Source organism: Gallus gallus, chromosome 3 (genome assembly GCF_016699485.2).
Source record: "Gallus gallus isolate bGalGal1 chromosome 3, bGalGal1.mat.broiler.GRCg7b, whole genome shotgun sequence".
Lineage (NCBI taxonomy): Eukaryota > Metazoa > Chordata > Aves > Galliformes > Phasianidae > Gallus > Gallus gallus.
Window position 1 is genome coordinate 24297245 of NC_052534.1, and position 16848 is coordinate 24314092.

The window sequence follows — 16848 nt, forward strand, 5'->3', positions numbered from 1 at the left end:
CCTTTTTATTTGATTCTTCAGAGTTATCTCACAATTCAGTCAAAATCAGAGGGAGAAAAAGAAAAATCATACAATGCACAATGAGTATTTGAGCAACTGCTGGCATTTTGTGCAAAGACATTTTGGTACTACACAGACAAAACAGGCACAAAAAGGGTTGTTGTTGTTGTTGTTGTATTTTCTGAGGAGTCACATGTAGTACCAGAAAAGTAAAAAAAAAAGTGGTAGAAACTTTGTGGTACACATAAGTTAGTGTTCCACAATCGATACTGAAATCAAAAGGAAATTGCAGTTCAATACATGAAATAGATTGCTTGACACTGCAACTGTGACAGTCATTGAGAAGCTCAAGTCGAAGCCATCATTCCTGCTGAACCAGTAGACTCCAGCTGCTCCCTGATGGCCAGCTGTGATCATCCAGCTATGATATTGTCATGACAGGAGTCCTGCAATAACATAGTGAAATCCAGGGGCTGCAATATTTAGCTAGGTACTATTCAGCGTGACTTAGTAGGGAACAACCACACCTTTACATACACTTTTTTTTTCTGTACGCAACTCAGCACACAAACTGAGAAACAGCATGACTGACAGTGGTTAGACATCTTACTGGTATTCCCAGCAAGGCCAAGAACAGTCATCTCTGTGACAAATCTCTCTAGTTTGTGATACTGCAACGCTCAGGATGCATCACGTGTGGTGCTACCACTGTGCAGTAACCATTCTACTGCTAAATAAAGCTGATTTAATTTTGTATGTTCTTAGAAACTCATATCCAGTCTGATCTACCCACCACATCTAAAAACATTTGTTTACTCTTTATGCAGCCACAACACTTAGTTCTCAGATGACTGCCTCTAAAGTTCTAAGGAAGCTCAAATTAAGTTTCATAACAGAAACAAAGCATAAGTGTGGACTCATATCTGGTGAGAGCTAGTTCAGCTCCAAAAGGTTTGTGTCTTACTTTTTATTCACACTGTTCCTAATCCTTGTCTTAACATTAATAAGACAGAAATAATAATATTCAAGGTCCTACCTGATGTCTAAACGCTGATGTAATTTGACAGCAGAAACCTAACTGTAGAAACTTTCAAATAAACCAAGTAGACAAAAAGTGCAAATCTAAAAAGAAGGTGAAGACATTTTGTGGAATTAGACCTTAAATCTTGGTTTCAGAAGAGACTCATACTTAAGAGCCTATGTCACAACTTTCAGCAAGATGTCAGGTACAGCTAATGCAACATTTAATACTGATGCAGTTAGATTTGTACTCTTAGCAGTATCACCTATGTCAATCTAGAAAGGAAATAGCAATATAGGGAAGCAGCAACATAGTATGTCTTTATATTTATAAATGTGGTTGTGCTAAGACAATTTTCCAACAAAAACACATCCAGTAACCTAAACGGCTGTACCGATGGCAGATCTTCTATAGGAGACCAAAAGTCTCAGATGTCTTAAATGTCTGTAACACACCAGTTTCACTAAAATTTTGGCAGGTAATAGTATTTCCAAGCCCACATGTAAGCACTAGATCACATCTGAGAAAGCAAGATGATCTTAAGTTACCTGTGCAATGTGAAAATATTATTTTTAAAACAGATGAAATGTATAAGAATTGGCAAGTTAAAAAAAATAAGGCCATCAGCTTCAAAAGAAGAAAATTGAACAAAGCCATTCTGAAGGTAAAATAACAGAAGTAGATAGAAATCTGAAATAATACTGATTATTTTGGCAAGACTTTTTATATAACCTACATTTATGGAAAATGGTAATGACAGCTATTAGCAATATGTGTAATGCTATCTGAGCATCTGATCTGAGCCAATAGATATGCCGTTATCTCCATATATATGAATAGATAAATTCAATAATTTCTAGATTCTGAATTTCCTAATTTAGATCCCCCCCACTTGAAGCTTGGAAACTCCAAGTGAAGGGAGAAGGAAGGAATTCCTTACTTTATCCGACTTTTGGGAAAACTTCAGGTTAATTGATACAGTCTGTCACTTTTAGGGTAGTTCTGACTGCCCTGTCAGAAACACGCTGGTGTGCCCATGCTGACAGATAGCCATTCCAAGACTAATTTTCATGGCATCAAAGCCTTGATCATCTGTCACAGGTTCAGCAGTGCCCTGTGGCAATATTGCATATGGATTTTTCCTCTGGACATCCACAGAAGATTTGAGAACATGCCATTAACATTTCCCTCTCCTTACCTAAGCCCATTTCACATCCGGACAAAATCTCTCCTATTGCTCATGTTATACTTGGGGAGAATAGTAAGCAAGACCTCCACAGTATTTGGTGCTCCAGAATTGGCAGAATAACGTAGGAACCAAAGCTCATATCAGGCACTGGTTCTATGAGCCCTTGCTGATCTACGCCCCATCTAAGCATTTCTGGACTGTACCGAGCATACAGTCACAATAGTATTTTCTCATAGCAGAGCCCATGACTTCTATACAGTAAGAAGACTGTACACAAGGAAGACGATCAGAATGATGACTGCAGATATCTCACTGTTACTCCTGCCATAAAGCCCTTCAGATCCAGTAAAATCTATACCTATTGCCAGTGACTAGCCAACACGGTCAGGAGACTTCTGTGATTTCATAATGTAAAGATCTGAAGGACAGCTGAATCTCAACTAATCATTAATGTAATTTTAATATTTGCATACATTTATTTTTAATAGAGTAATAACAATGAAACAATTATGAAGTTTACAGATGGTTTCGTATTTGGTATCCTCAAACAGCTTTTTGTGTGCATTTCATCACTTTTTTCTACACACTTATTTATCCTTGATGCTTAAGTACAAAGTACTAGAACTTTACTGCTGGCACACACTCTAACATAGATTTCTGCCACGAATAAACACAAAGTGAGAACTAACAAATTGCCTACCAGCAAGGTACCCTTGTTCTGCACTTTCCAGAACATCTGTAGAAGTCTGAAGGGCAGAAATCAGATCCCTGGAAAACAGTTTGCCACAGCTAATTCTTTATGAAAGGGAAAAAAAAAGTCCTTTCACATATTTAAGAAGGCTAGGAGATTGTTATCATTTCCTCTGCAAGTCACAAAGAGGTACTTTTAAGAGAATTCAGCTAGGGATTGTGCGCTCTTAACTACTCTGAAAAGTCAGGCCTTGGTTGTCTGGTTTAAATGATAATCAAAAAACCCTAAAATACATCAGTGGCTTTTACGTGAACGCCTGATATTTCCCGCTCTTTGTTTTTCATTTCAGATATGGTCCTCTGTACACATTTATAGGCATCGGTAGGTATTTATTTTATTTCAGATTCCCTGCATAAAATATTTTTAGGTTCTGGGCCAAGTTATGGCCTCAGCTGTGCTAATGTAAACCAAGGTACTCCATCTTCTTGAGTGAGCTCCCCTTAGTGAAGGTGTAAGCAAGACCTGGCTTTCATACCTGATCTGTGGTGCCCTGTAAACATCTCACACTGAGATCTCAAACAGAAATATTTGAGTGTTTGAAACACTGCTAAATATATATCTAAATCCATTCCTGCTCAGGTTTTTACTGGAGTGCCATTTAAGAACTGTTTGGAGAGAGAGAGGAAAAAAAGAGAAAGCTGGACAATTTGACCTAAGTTTCTAAATTTACCTTTTGACTGTACATTTTTCTTTAAATGTGCTGTGACTCAAACATGCATGCACTTGCCATCTGTGTACACAGTGAATAGCTATACACATTTCATGTGACCAGCCCTGTTTACTTTCTCTCTAAAACAGAAGAGGTCACTGTGTCTGAAACAAACCTGAACTTGAAGCCCAAGTAATAAGTAACGTGAATGCAAACAAACCAAGAGATCTCTCCCTGAAGTCAGCACAAAGCAGCTGATATTCCTCACTGCCCCCCTGCAAATGAGCTAAGTGGGAAGAGGAGAGCATTAACGCTCAGGAAGCCTGAATAAAACCTGCAATCTGATAAACCCAAGGCTGCACAGAACTACCCTGCCTTTCCAGGTGACCCCACTTCTCCCTGGCACAACGTAGCGTTCTGAATCCCCACTCTCAGAAAGGAGGGGAGATGCTTGCTGCAGGAGAAGCTTTTATCTTCCCAGCTGTGTGAACAAACTCAGATTTACTGAGCGAGCTTCTGTGAGTCGAGCTAAATCAATGAAACATCAGCACTCAAACCTGATGCTTTATTTCCTTCAGTCTGAGGTTCTGCTCGCTATAAATGTGATCTGGACCCGCACATGTGAGATTGTGAAGCAGAAAAGAAATGAAAACGGAATGTGACGGTATGTGAGATCAGCTCCATGCTGATGTGATAATACATTCAAAATTCTCATTTCTGTAGAAAGCTGACCACAGGCACTTCATCAATCAGTATTTCAATTTGTAATGCGTTCCGTATGGTTCTCTGTCATTACTTAATGGGGAACATCCCCTCTGAAAACATCTGACTCGGTGCTCTGCATCGAAAGAGCCGCTCATGTTTCAACCACGTTTCCCAGAAACTGAACACTCAGCAACATATTCATTTTAGTGACAGCCACTGCTAATGAGAAACAGCCATGCCTTCATCAAATCCTTTACAACTCACAGACTTTTATATTAAACAGGAAAAAAAAAAATCTCTCATTTACATGATGACCAAATCGCTATAATCCTAAAGCTTATACTGTGTTGGTGTCTGTACGTGGCCTTTCTTTATACTTTTTATTTCTCTCACCATTTTTCATCTCTCATTGTTGTCATCCCTCCAGTTGTTCTGACATGTGTTCTGCATATCAGGAACAGGAAGCTGGACAATGAGTCGCTGGGTTTATCAGAAGCTGAAAGCTAGTAAAAAAAAAAAAATCAGTAATTGCACCAGAAGTAAAAGGCTCACACAACAGTGATTGTGTTAGATCAGAAGGACCTACAGAAAGCAATTAGAAAATTGAGTGCCTTTTGTTAAAAAGCTAGATTATTTTCCTCTATTAGTCTCCTTTTTCAGGGGGTGATTGATCTCAAACCTGTTTTTTTTTCCTCCAGTGTTTTGTCATTGTTGATGTGCTTTGTTTCTAAATAATAAGCAGCTATCCCAGACTGTAAGTTCCTAATACATTAAACAAAAATTCAGCAGATCTATAACTCATGCAAGTTGTGAAAAGTTATTTTTTTCACAAAAATTTCACAGAAATTTCAGTATGCACAAGGGCAATCACTGTTGCAGAAGACAAGGTAGCAAGCACTGTAGCTTCATTTGGAAAAGTCTCTCTGCTGGTTATTCAGGGCATCCCTTTGAAATGGTCATTAAAAACACAATAATAAAACAGCTGGATGTTCAATATGTCACAGAGTTTAATCAGAAGGACTTCTGCAGGGGAAAAAAAATGTCTCACTAATCTATTAAGAATTATTTAAATCTGCCAACTACATAGTGAAAGCAGATAATTTATTCCCATAATGAACCTGACAGAGGCAAAAGCAGGATAACAGGCAGGGCAAAGCTGTGGTAAGAATGAGAGCAGCAGTTCTGCCAGCCCTAAGACCAGGTGGCTTACTCCCTTGCTCCGAGGGACTTCAGAGGGATTTCTTCCAGGAGAAGAAATCCTTCCTCTGGAGGAAATGGAAGAAAGGGTTTTTACAGTTACTCACATTTGTGCTATGATATTGACCAAGGCAACGTATATGGATTTTTGTTTTGGAAGGCTATTGTAATCAGCTGGCTAAATGCTATTAAGTCAAGGTCAGAGTTGAATTTTTGACTGGTATACCAAGTTCAAAGCATGATTAGTTAGCACTTTTCATTTCTTAAAACACAGGAACATAGCATGTTTCTTCACACCAAGAAAGTTTACATTTTCCTCTTAGATTCATGGCTTTTAAAACTACAGTCCCTCCAGAACCACAGCCTGAATTGCTCGTACTTTTCATTTTCACCATGGAAACCAATTACGATGTGAGAGGAATGAAATCCAAGCACAGCACATGACAAAAAAAAAGACCCCTAACTTGTTAACTTACTCACCAGGTTCAGATGGAAGAGGCAGTAACTCCACTCATTAGAATAGGAATTACTGAGAGAAACCCTTTGAAAATGCGTGAATAGAATGGGAATCCAAGCCTGAAAAAGTTTCTCTAGGATTGCAACATGTGAAATAGGAAGGCTTCAAGTGATTTGAAGTACAAGAAATAACTGAAAAGTTAATAATCCTCCTCTCTGATGCAAAGCACCTGAGATAGGAGATGTAAAAAGTACTAGGTTTAGAAATCAGAAGTTGCTTGAGCTAGAGAAAGAGACAAGCAGAACTCAGAGAGCACTAGGAAGTGACAGAGCTAGATTCTCAGCAGTGAAGTTATTTTAAATGGGCTAAAAGATATCTAAAAACAAACAAAACCTTATTTATACTTTACAGGTGATAGATAGTACTATTACATGATATGAAAAGCCATAAAGAAAGAGGAAAAAAGACCAAGAAACAAGGTTATCTGCCTCTCAGAAGTTTTTGCAGGTTTACATGAAGAACAGCTACTGAGATTTGAAACATGACATGAATCACTTCACAGATGAAGAAAAACATCAAATGATAAGGAAAAATTGATGAAGAGGTTTTTAGGTAGAATATTTCTGGAAGCAGAGCAAAGGAAACAGTAACAAGGATGCTATCGAGGTGCATCAGTATTAATGGCAAATAGCAGCTGAAGCCCATTGAACACAACCTTGGCTCAAGCAGCAGAAGCAAGCATCACCACCTACAGAATGAGAAGAGAACAGATTGGGCACATGTTAAGTTCTAGGCTAATCAGGTAACTAGCTCACAGGTGCAAACAATAGGGTTGAAATTATGTTTTCTCCAATCAAGAAGCTGATAGGAATCACAGCTGAAAATGACTTTTAGTGTGTACTTCACTGCACAGCTTATCACCTCAGTGACCTTTAAGTTGAATTCATTCAGAAAGCACGTGTGTGTGTGTGTGTTGTGTTAAATTCAGTTTTTTTTTTTTTTCATCTTCTCTTCTGGTAGCACAGAACGGCTTTTCCACATAGAAAGACTAAAAGCTCTTTACTACTTGCCTTATACCTCTGGCCTGTTTTGTTGGCTTTGGTGCCTTGTGAACACCCATGAATGGGCCTACCATTGTCAGAAGCTACCAACGCAGGAAGGACCACATGGACATTCCTGGCTCATTCTGGATTTAACCCCATCCAAGGAAGAAATTTGAACCTTACTGACAAACCAAGGATGAATGAGAAAACAAAGCCTCTAAAATGCCAAAAATAAGAAGTTACTCATTTTGCAGTTCTGTGGCTTACACCTGCCAAAGGGAATCACGGTGGTACTCCCACCAGTGTCTGCAGGGCAACCAGCCCCAGCCTCCTGCTGCTACCACCCTCTTCCCATGGCTGATGACTAATTACCTATAACTAATGACTGCTGTCACTGTGTTCCCATTACTTATAACTACGTGTTAGAGTTATTGTTGTTGTTATTAAGGCTAGCAATAGGCTGAATCCCAATTTCCCAGCTCAGTTTTTATTCACACAGAATTATAATCAGCAGGCAAAACCTGGCTAAAGCAGACAGTGCCACAATATAAGGACACAAAACTATTAGAGAGCATCCAAAGAAGGGCTTTAAAGATGGTGAAAGGTCTGGAGGACAAGGTGTATGAGGAGTGGTTGAGGTCCCTGGGTTTGCGCAGTTCAGAACAGAGGAGGATGAGAGGAGACCTCATGGTGGCTGTAGCTCCTCACAGGGAGAGAAGGGGCAGCGCTGAGCTCTGCTGTCTGTTGACAGAGGGCTAAGGGAAAAGCATGGAACTGCATCAGGGGAGCATCAGGTGGGAGTTAGGGAAATGTTCTTAACCAGAGGGTGGGGAGCATGGCCTCAAGTTGCTGGAGTTCAAGGAGCATTTGGACAACACATAGCTTTTGAGCATTGGGTGGGCCTGTGTGGAGCCAGGGGTTGAACTCAATGATCCTTGTGGGTCCCTTCCAACTCAAGATACTATATGAATCTATGTGATTTTTGTTCAGATTTATCCTTCCATTTCCAGAGCTACATGGCTGCACCAAATCAAGGGTGACTCGTGTCTCCATTTGCAGTTCAGCAGCTGCCTCCTACTATCCCCCTGAATCAGCAGATTGGATGAAGTGTTATTGCCATAGTCTGCATCACTGGTGGAAAGAAAGAGCACAATTAATCAACCCTTCATTTCATAGCCTTATAAAACATTCTTGCACAAATAAGCTAGACAGCTTTTGTTTGGAAGGGATGCAATGAAATCCAAGAGTGGGAGGAATTTGCAGTGTCAAAAGAAAGTTAATCACAATCATTCTCTTCACTTCTTCTGGCACAGATTTAAGAACTTGATTTGATATGAATTTAGTAAAGGAAAGAAGAATTGTTATGCTGAGGTGATCCTATTGCAGTCATAGCTGAACATTTAAAATAACTTTCATCTTTGACTTGTAAGCCTCTTGAGTTTGGAGCCCCATCATAAGTTAACATTTTGGGATGCAGATTTGAGTTCACAGAGAGTTTTAGAGACTTAGTAAAGGAATCCTGATTTCCAATATATTAAATGTTCACTGTAGGGATCTGAGGCTTATATCCCATTATTAAGCCTGACCTCTAGCATGCCCTGATGTTCAGCACCCTTCACTGACTTTTGAGTGGGAATTTATGCCATGCTGCTTGTCATGTGTGACTAACATAGCAATGTGGTCAATTTTCACATCTTGTTATGTACCCTCTGCTTAAGAAGGGCTTTACAATAACTGTTATTAGTGATAAAAACAATAATCATCAGCCTAATTTATGTTATTAGTTATACAGAATTACAGGAAATTACTGAACAACACATCTGCCAATAAAAATTATGTGTTCCCCCAAAATACAAATTAATTTTGATACTTAAGGAAGGTTACCTAGTAACAGTAAAAAAAAGCCACATTTATTATGATTAGCATACTTAAACACATTTCATAAATCTTATATTGCTTATATAATAAACAAACACTGATTTTATTTTAAAAAATGACTTACCATTAGCAACCTTTTTACTGCATCAATACAGATGTTATTGAGTTATTGAACATATTCAATTATTTAATACATTTTTCAAATTATTTATGTTTCAACATACACAAAGAAAGAAAATATAAAATTGGAAAAATGCAGATCAATATTTTCTTGCCTATCACCACTCTACTGATTAGAAACTTATTCCAGAGAACATACAGATTCCTGCACTGTATTTTCATGATATGTTACATAGATGTTAAAGATCAGTGTTATATAAATATACTAATAGTTTCTTATTCTGTTATCCTTCCATAGGCATTAAATAAAGTGACATGTACAGGCCAATTTATTCATTTATACAGAGGTCAGTACAAAATAACCAAATTATGTCAGAAAGCACTGTTTTACGTGATGGGTATATATACGTATGTATATATTTAACATATAGGCAGCTCAGTACTTCTGATGCCTTTTAATCATTCTATTCTCTATTTTTTAAAATACTCAGGTATTTAAAAAACAAGAAGTGGTGCTATGTGTTTTAGTTAGGTGTCAATTAATAAGCATTATTAGAATTCAAAACACAGCATTTTCATATCTCTTGAATCACTCCCTGACTACAACCCTTATATGAATAATTCATTACAGGCAAATGAAGTAAGACCATAACTTATATCCAGACATGTTGCATATTTGTTCAAGACTCTCATTGTTTCAAAACTACTTTCCTTTAATATATATATTTTTAATTTTAAGTATACCATGTTGCCTTTGGGTCAGGAAGCCGACACAGAAATCAGCCCTCTCTGCAGCAGCCTACGATGGTATTTGGCTATACACACAGCTGCTGGAGCAGCTCTTTGTGAGTGTTACCAGGGGATGCCCACAGAAAGCCTGTTTGTGCTTTATGGGAGGAGGGAGGGCTTCTCTACAGTCATTCAAATGCATTTTCTGCTAATGTTGTACAATCTCCTTCCAACTTTTGAATCTCCTGGCACATTTTTGTGCTCCCTGTTGACCTCATCTTCATATAAAACATGACTTGGAGAAAGAGAAAACAGGTGGAGGCTCAGTTTTAGTGTTTCCCATTCTGCCCGTACTGTTTCTTCCCACCCGGCTGCCCTCCTTCTCCCCCTTCCCTCCCCTACTTCAGTTACTCAACAAAAAGCAACAAGTGAAAAACTAACCAGGGAAATGCCTCACAAAAAAACATTCCATGGCACCCTCTCCCCAGCGCACACACACAAAAGCCAGCCTTAGTGATAGCCGTGCTTTAGTAATAACCACAGCCATCCAGCAAATCCTAAAAACCTGACATAATGACCATAGAAAAGTGTGAAATGCTAAACCGTGTTATTCAGTTAGTTCTTGGCTAAACAGTTTTAACATAAACAGGTTTGACATCTGATTAGAAATACGCTTTTTTTCCCCTTTTTTGTTGTTGTTCTTTTTTCTCCTCTTTCTCCATTTTCTTACAGAAAATGAATTATATTCAGAGTTCTCTGGTGCATAGATAAATGAGAGCAAGCATATTTTTAACTTGATTACACTCTGCAGTGATGTATAGAGGCACATAGCTACAGTAAGTGATTCCATGAGGAGAGAGGGGGAGGGAGGGGAAAGCCCTCCACGGATATGATAAGGAAAGTTGGGATGAATTGTGGGCTCTGTTCTCTGTTATCCAAGGGTGGCTAGCTGCTGCAGCACTAAAGGCCTTTATTCCCTGCCTGTGGGAAAGTGGTGGGCGAAGGCTGTGTGTTCTCAGTTACACTGCACATGCAGATTTTAATTAGCTGGATTAAAAACAAGACCGTATCATGTCCTTTAGCAGTATTCTATCTAGAAACAAAAGATTTTCTTTCCTGGTTTCTGCAAGCAGCACAGTAGAGCATTAATAAAAAAAAAAAAAAGGTCATGGCAGTTTAAGATGAAAGGTCACACATGATAGAAATTCTATGTGAGGGGGATATCGTGTTTATCTCTGTGATAAAGGAGCTCTGTCCAGGCAGGTCAGCACAACATGCCTCAGCAGTAGGAAAATATAAACATATGGGGTGGATAGATGGTGGAATGGGGAGTTTGGCAAAGAAGGTTTAGAAGTGGAAGTAGAGAGAGGAAGAAAAAAAGGGGGGGAGATTTGTTAGAGGGAGAATATAAACTGAAAGGATCCAGCTTTAAAATAGACAGTGAGGGTCAGAAAGAGCCTGAGACGGAGCCTGGGGTGATGGCTGTATAGCATTGCTCAGCGCCTGTGCATTGTGAACAGCCCCAGTCTGTGCTGGACCCTGCATAAGGGGCACCAGCCCCATCTGCACAGTCATAGCGTTCTGATAGGGCTGGGCAGTGCCTGCACCTCTGCCCACAGAAAGGAAGGGAGATCTCAGCCCTCTTTCACGCCCTGAGTCTCTGCCTAATCCCTAAGCACTCCCACACTGGAAGGTGTCTGGCTTGAAATTCTTCTGTTGTTATTTGGGCCACTACAGCTAATGTTGGTTTTGTTGTTTTAAAACGGAGGCCTGGACTCACACACAGTGAAGACCAAAGGAATCTGCATGTACTTCCAAAGGAGTTAGCAGCTCTCTAATCCACAGCCTCTGAGGCTTTACCCTGGAATGCACTGAGCACTTTCTACACCACCGATATCAGTGTGAGGGAAATTCAAGTCCTCTTGGTTCCTCTCAAAATCATGCTGCATAAACAAACACATAATGGCCTTGCAAGCCTTAGCTGATGCAATAGTCTCCGTACGTCTGAGCAGAGTCACTGTCATATGCAAGCAACTGCAGGAGAGTGCTTCAGATTTAGGGGCAACAAAGCAGGAACAGAGAACCAATGGAAGAAAATCAAGTGTTCCTCTTCTACTTTGCTGAAGTGCATTCCACTTCATAGAAGCACTGAATCATTTCAGTTGGGAGGGATGCTTAAAAGTCATCTAGTCCAACTCCTCTCCACTGAACAGGGACACCTACAGCTACATCAGGTTGCTCAGAGCCCCGTCCAGTCTGGCCTTGGGTGTCTCCAGGGATGGGGCATCCACCACCTTTCTCAGCAACTTGTTCTCAAAGTCCAGATCAGAAATATATACGTAATTTATATGTAAATTAGTTTTATACTTTCTTCATAACGCTTTCCTTAAATAGGATTCACACATGTACATGTTGAGCTCCATAGCCTCTTTTATGAGACTGATCCATGAATAGGTCAATTAAGAAACAAAGAGGCTCTTTAACCTAAAAGGAACTTTGGGTAAAAGCCCACAATCAAGTTCTCAGGGTTCAGCAAGGTGCTGTACATCAAATGACTGAATTAATTGACAACACACTCATAGCCTGTAGAAAACCCAAGGCAAAAAAGCACGTTTGCTTAGATGTTGTTGAAATCAGTACTTGTCAGCTTCAGTAATTCAATCATCTGTCTGAGCCTCAAGAAAAGTAAAGGCTAGTGCTAGAAACCAGAAACCTTCTGGATAAAACAATACTGTTTTTCATTTAGAGCAGAAATTTGGTATAGTGGTTACCTACATCACAAACTGATAATACAATGATTAAAACATCTCCCTTCTGCTGCTGCTGAGATCACTGGAAAATCGTGGTTTAATTCAATACATGCAGGTCATTTCTGTAATACAGCATGGCTTAATGTAATCATTTTATATGATGAGCTTTTAAAATCAACTTGATCTCCACTACCATTTATCTTTAAAATAGAAAAAAAAAAAAAAGATAATAGCATGAATTACCTGATTCCTATTCATATTGCTGCAGGCAGAAGTATGGCATAGTGAAGGATAGTTTTACAAGCGTTGATTGGGGTACCAGGTGCAGAGAGTTAGCTCTAGAAACAGAGCAGGCACTCCCCAGATTAGCACAGCCATCCCTGTAGAATACTTCAGGCTTACACACACCCTCCCTCTGTGCTACACTGAATATATCCTGACATGGGGGTGAATGCACTCATGTCCATTTCACAGAGTTTAAAACAAATTCCCTTCCCAGATTCATGAAGAAAAAAAAAAGCTACAGAAATAAAAGTGAGTTTTATGCTCACATCAGTTCAGTGTGCTTATGCACCTGGTGTGTTTGTGTCTCAACACATTGCAGCTTTTAACTCTTTATCCAAATGAGTTGTGGAATCACAGATGACCTAAGCTCCTTGCTCAAAGCCACTGGAGATTGTCTGCCCAGAAGGAGAGCTGAAGCTGGCTTTTCCAGAACCTCTGCCTGTTTCTTAACCCAGAGGATCACTCAAAACTAACAGCAAGTTTTGGTTAGGAAACAACCCAATTTCATTACTCTATGAGTCTGAAAAAAAATGTTCATTTCACTATTATTTTGGTAATAGCCAGAATGAGGGGGGAAAAAGAACATAAATGTGAAGGAAGTGAAGCTAATAATTATATCTCTCAGTATCTTCTGATCACTGAGGCCAATAAAGGTTTTCTGTTGACTCTTGCCAGTGTGACTGAGGTTTCATTCTGACACTAATAAACTTAACAGGACCACAGAGGTACATGGATGGTTTTGTGCCTACTACTAAATTGGGCCCTGGCATAATTTTAGTTCAAGCTAGCTTGCATTCTTCCAGGCAATGCCAAAGCACAGTTTGGGTATTAGCCTGTATCAGGGGCCATCTCCAAGAGAGATTTTGGATGTGGATGCTGTGAGTTGGAGAGTAGTAGGAGTTCAGCTGTGTTACTGCAAGCTCTTTCATTCCTGTTGGTTTCCAGGAAAAAGCTCTAACGATTTTATTTCACAGTTTAGATGTAGTTGGTGTGTCCAGATCTTTCTTTCCTTTCCAGTATTACCAAAGCCAGCAATCAATTTCAGTCCAAATATTGGCACCGTGACATGGCATTCAGCAGGGTGGCAGGATTAACATCATTTGACCATGCAGTTCTCACAAATGCAAGACAGTTCATTATATTTTAAAGAAGAGTACTGTTATTTGGGAAGGGGTTTGAAGCAGAGCTATGATTAATAAACAAACCACAACATAAAATGATACAAACAATTGAAGAATGAATAGTCCAGTTTGTTTCAACTAATTAGGAGCTAGGTCCCTGTAACAATAAAGCTGCCTATGAAGTAAATAAATATATTTCTGGGTAGTCTTTTTTTCTAAATACAAACTGTGATGTGTAAATTAACATTAAAAACACAAACTTTTGAATATCATATAAAAAAAAATAGGTAGGTTCTGAATAGAAGAAAACAATCATTTTAAACAAAGACCTTCTCATTTAAAGCAGTAATGATCAACATGTGGCTTACATGTAGTATGTGGCAGCTGCAACAACATTCATATCTGTGTGCCTGTTCTCAGGCATAGCAAAAAAAGTGTTGAAAACAGTAGCATTCCTCATGGATTTGCTCCAGATCCCACAGAAGTCAGGGAGAACCTACCCTCCGTGCTTGCTTTCACATTTGGGCAGCATAGTAAATGTTGAACTAACAGACCACAACTATGAGGCTCTCTTCCAGCAGCCAGGCACATAAAAAACATTTTGAAGTCAGCATTTTGGAGGGAAAAAGAAAGCAGTAGAGAGGTGGCACTGCAGCCACCTGGTTCCTTCAGCAAAGTCTGTCTTGCATTAACCCTGACATCTATGAAGGCCTTGAAGCCTCCAAGATGCATCAGATAAATAACCATAGAGGAGTTTTCTTTTGGCAGAGTTAAGTGGGGGGGTGTATGTTTTTGCTTACTGTTACCCTTAATGTAACACCATAGAATACATTATCCCTACTAGAAATATTCCTAACACAATATCAAATTATCACAATGTGAACATGAGTTTTGGATGAGCTGGCCTACATGCTCTAGAAGGATAGCTGGGAACTGAGAACAATGACATCTCCCAGGAAACAAACTACTCTTTTCACCTCTGTGCTGTACTTCTAATGCTTCTGTCCCACTTCCGATCACGTTATGGGGAAAAGGCAGGAAGCGGGGTAGCTGATCTTTTCTCCAAAGAGCACCACCATTGTAGTGGGTAAGAAGAAAAAAGTATTGGCTCACAAAGAAGATAAGGTCCTCCTACAGCTGCCCAGTGACAGACTAGATCCTAAGAATTGTGAAAGATGAACTGTAGCAATTTAGAAGTTACATCAGAGGGACAACAAAAGCACATGTGCACACAACACCAGTTTTTCTATATCTTCAATGCACATGGGCTGAAGTTCCTAAAGAGGGGCTCTAGTAGGTACGGTTTTGAAGTGGATTGCAAATCCATCCTGTTTGGCATGCTTAGCTTTCCTATAGAAAAAATATTTTGTGTCAACATGAGTCAAGCCAAGAACATGGACCCTTATTCCTTAATTAGGTGTATTCACTTGGACCCTTTCCACCATCTGTTCTACACATAGGAAGCCAAGGTGAGGTAGGAAAAGGCCTGCAATGGGACATCGTATCAGACACTGTGAACTGAAGAAGTGGTCTGAAGAAATGGCAGTCTATTGTGTGCAAACTTAAAATCACACTTAAGAGAGGTGACAGGAGGAAAACTAATTTCCAAGCAGTTTCTTAAATAAGTACCTGTTTTGTTGTTGGGTGTTTTTTTGTTTGTTTAGTTTTTACATCTGACAGCATTTTAAGTTAAGAGTGTTCCATAAAAAATACACACCAATATGAACTCTGGGAGCCTCTAACCTACACATTAAATTCAAACCCCCAAGAGGACCTTGATAAATGATAAGTCACTGGAAAAAAAAAAAATCCAAACCATAACTGATAGTAAATCATACAAGTATCAAATGAGAGACCTAAATTTGAGACCTTTAGGGTCTCAGATCCGATAGTACTGTGGCATGCACAATGCGAACAAGATTTGCTCCCAAAGACCTGGCACCAGCATTGCTATTGTGTGACACAGCTTTAAACCTGCTCTGAAGCAACGTTGTAAATCAGGACTCATTCCACCAAAGTCAATGGAGCTAAGTGACCGTAAAACTGGTATGAGAGAGAAATCAGGTTGTTAACCTCTAAGTAAAGCTTGCACTTCTCCCGCAGCCTCTATTGGGTCAGGCAGTATTTTATTCATTCAGAGTGTGAAATGAGAGCCTCAAGCTAGGAAATGAGTATTTGATTGTAGTAAAGCTATTCTTGATATAACTTAATGATACTAAACTTTTAGCATAAACTTTTTGACCCATCTCCAACAACACTGCCTAAATTGGAGTGGAGGTGTCTGATTCTAACCTCAAACAGCAACTTAGACCATTGTCTGCCTACACAGTCTAATGATATGAGAACTGAAAAGCAACTACAGGCTTCCTTTTTGACCTGGAAGTTCCCAAGACATTTCCCCAGAAACACTTAAGAATCCCCCAAGGAAACAAAAGAAATAACTTATCTATCATATAGTGGTAGGAGATAGCTGTAGAATTCTGGTCCTTGCTCTCAGGAATGACCACTATCACTGAAAATGGGAAACTGGGGCCAGGAACTGGAACCTCAGAACATCTACCATACCATCCATGATTTAAACATGGGCTTTAATTGGTGTTTTACTCTTCAGAAGATAATTGCTAATTGAATTCTGAGTGGGCTGAGGAGTTTAATATTCAGTGCTGGCTGGCTGGAAGGACTTATCCCTCAGGAGCACTGAGGCACCACCATTGCACTGTAGAATTAAAACACATAGGTATGCAAAGTGCTATCTAAAGTGCTCCACAGAGGGCATAAAATAGTCTGAATTCAGGTGAAGCAGCCCTATGTACCCATGGGTCAGAAGAATAACCTCTTTTTACAAGAGACCTTTAAACTCCATGTTAATGCTCAGTAGCAGTCAGACAGCAGACAGGATATACATCTATGATCCCCTCACTCCCAAAAGGGCATAGCAGAAAGAGGAAAGCTC

At 39.5% G+C, this 16848-nt stretch overlaps 1 protein-coding gene across 23 annotated transcripts in view; it reads right to left on the reverse strand.

The window, feature by feature from the left end:
- Positions 1 to 16848, reverse strand: part of LOC107052934 — a 92324-nt gene that overhangs the window by 66326 nt on the left and 9150 nt on the right. For 12 of the 23 annotated variants that reach the window (XR_006938714.1, XR_006938718.1, XR_006938715.1 and 9 more), the window contains exons 1-2: positions 12733 to 12899; positions 4709 to 4818 (exon numbers count right to left, since the gene is read on the reverse strand). Coding sequence is in view for 3 of the 23 variants with exons in the window: in XM_046939105.1 (XP_046795061.1) it covers positions 4709 to 4818; positions 12733 to 12747 (125 nt within the window). In the remaining 20 variants the exon portion in view is untranslated. Of the gene's footprint in view, positions 1 to 4708; positions 4819 to 5992; positions 6727 to 12514; positions 12612 to 12732; positions 12900 to 16848 lie in introns of those variants that run through there. The other 11 variants (XR_006938710.1, XR_006938716.1, XR_006938712.1 and 8 more) reach the window with 3 other exon arrangements.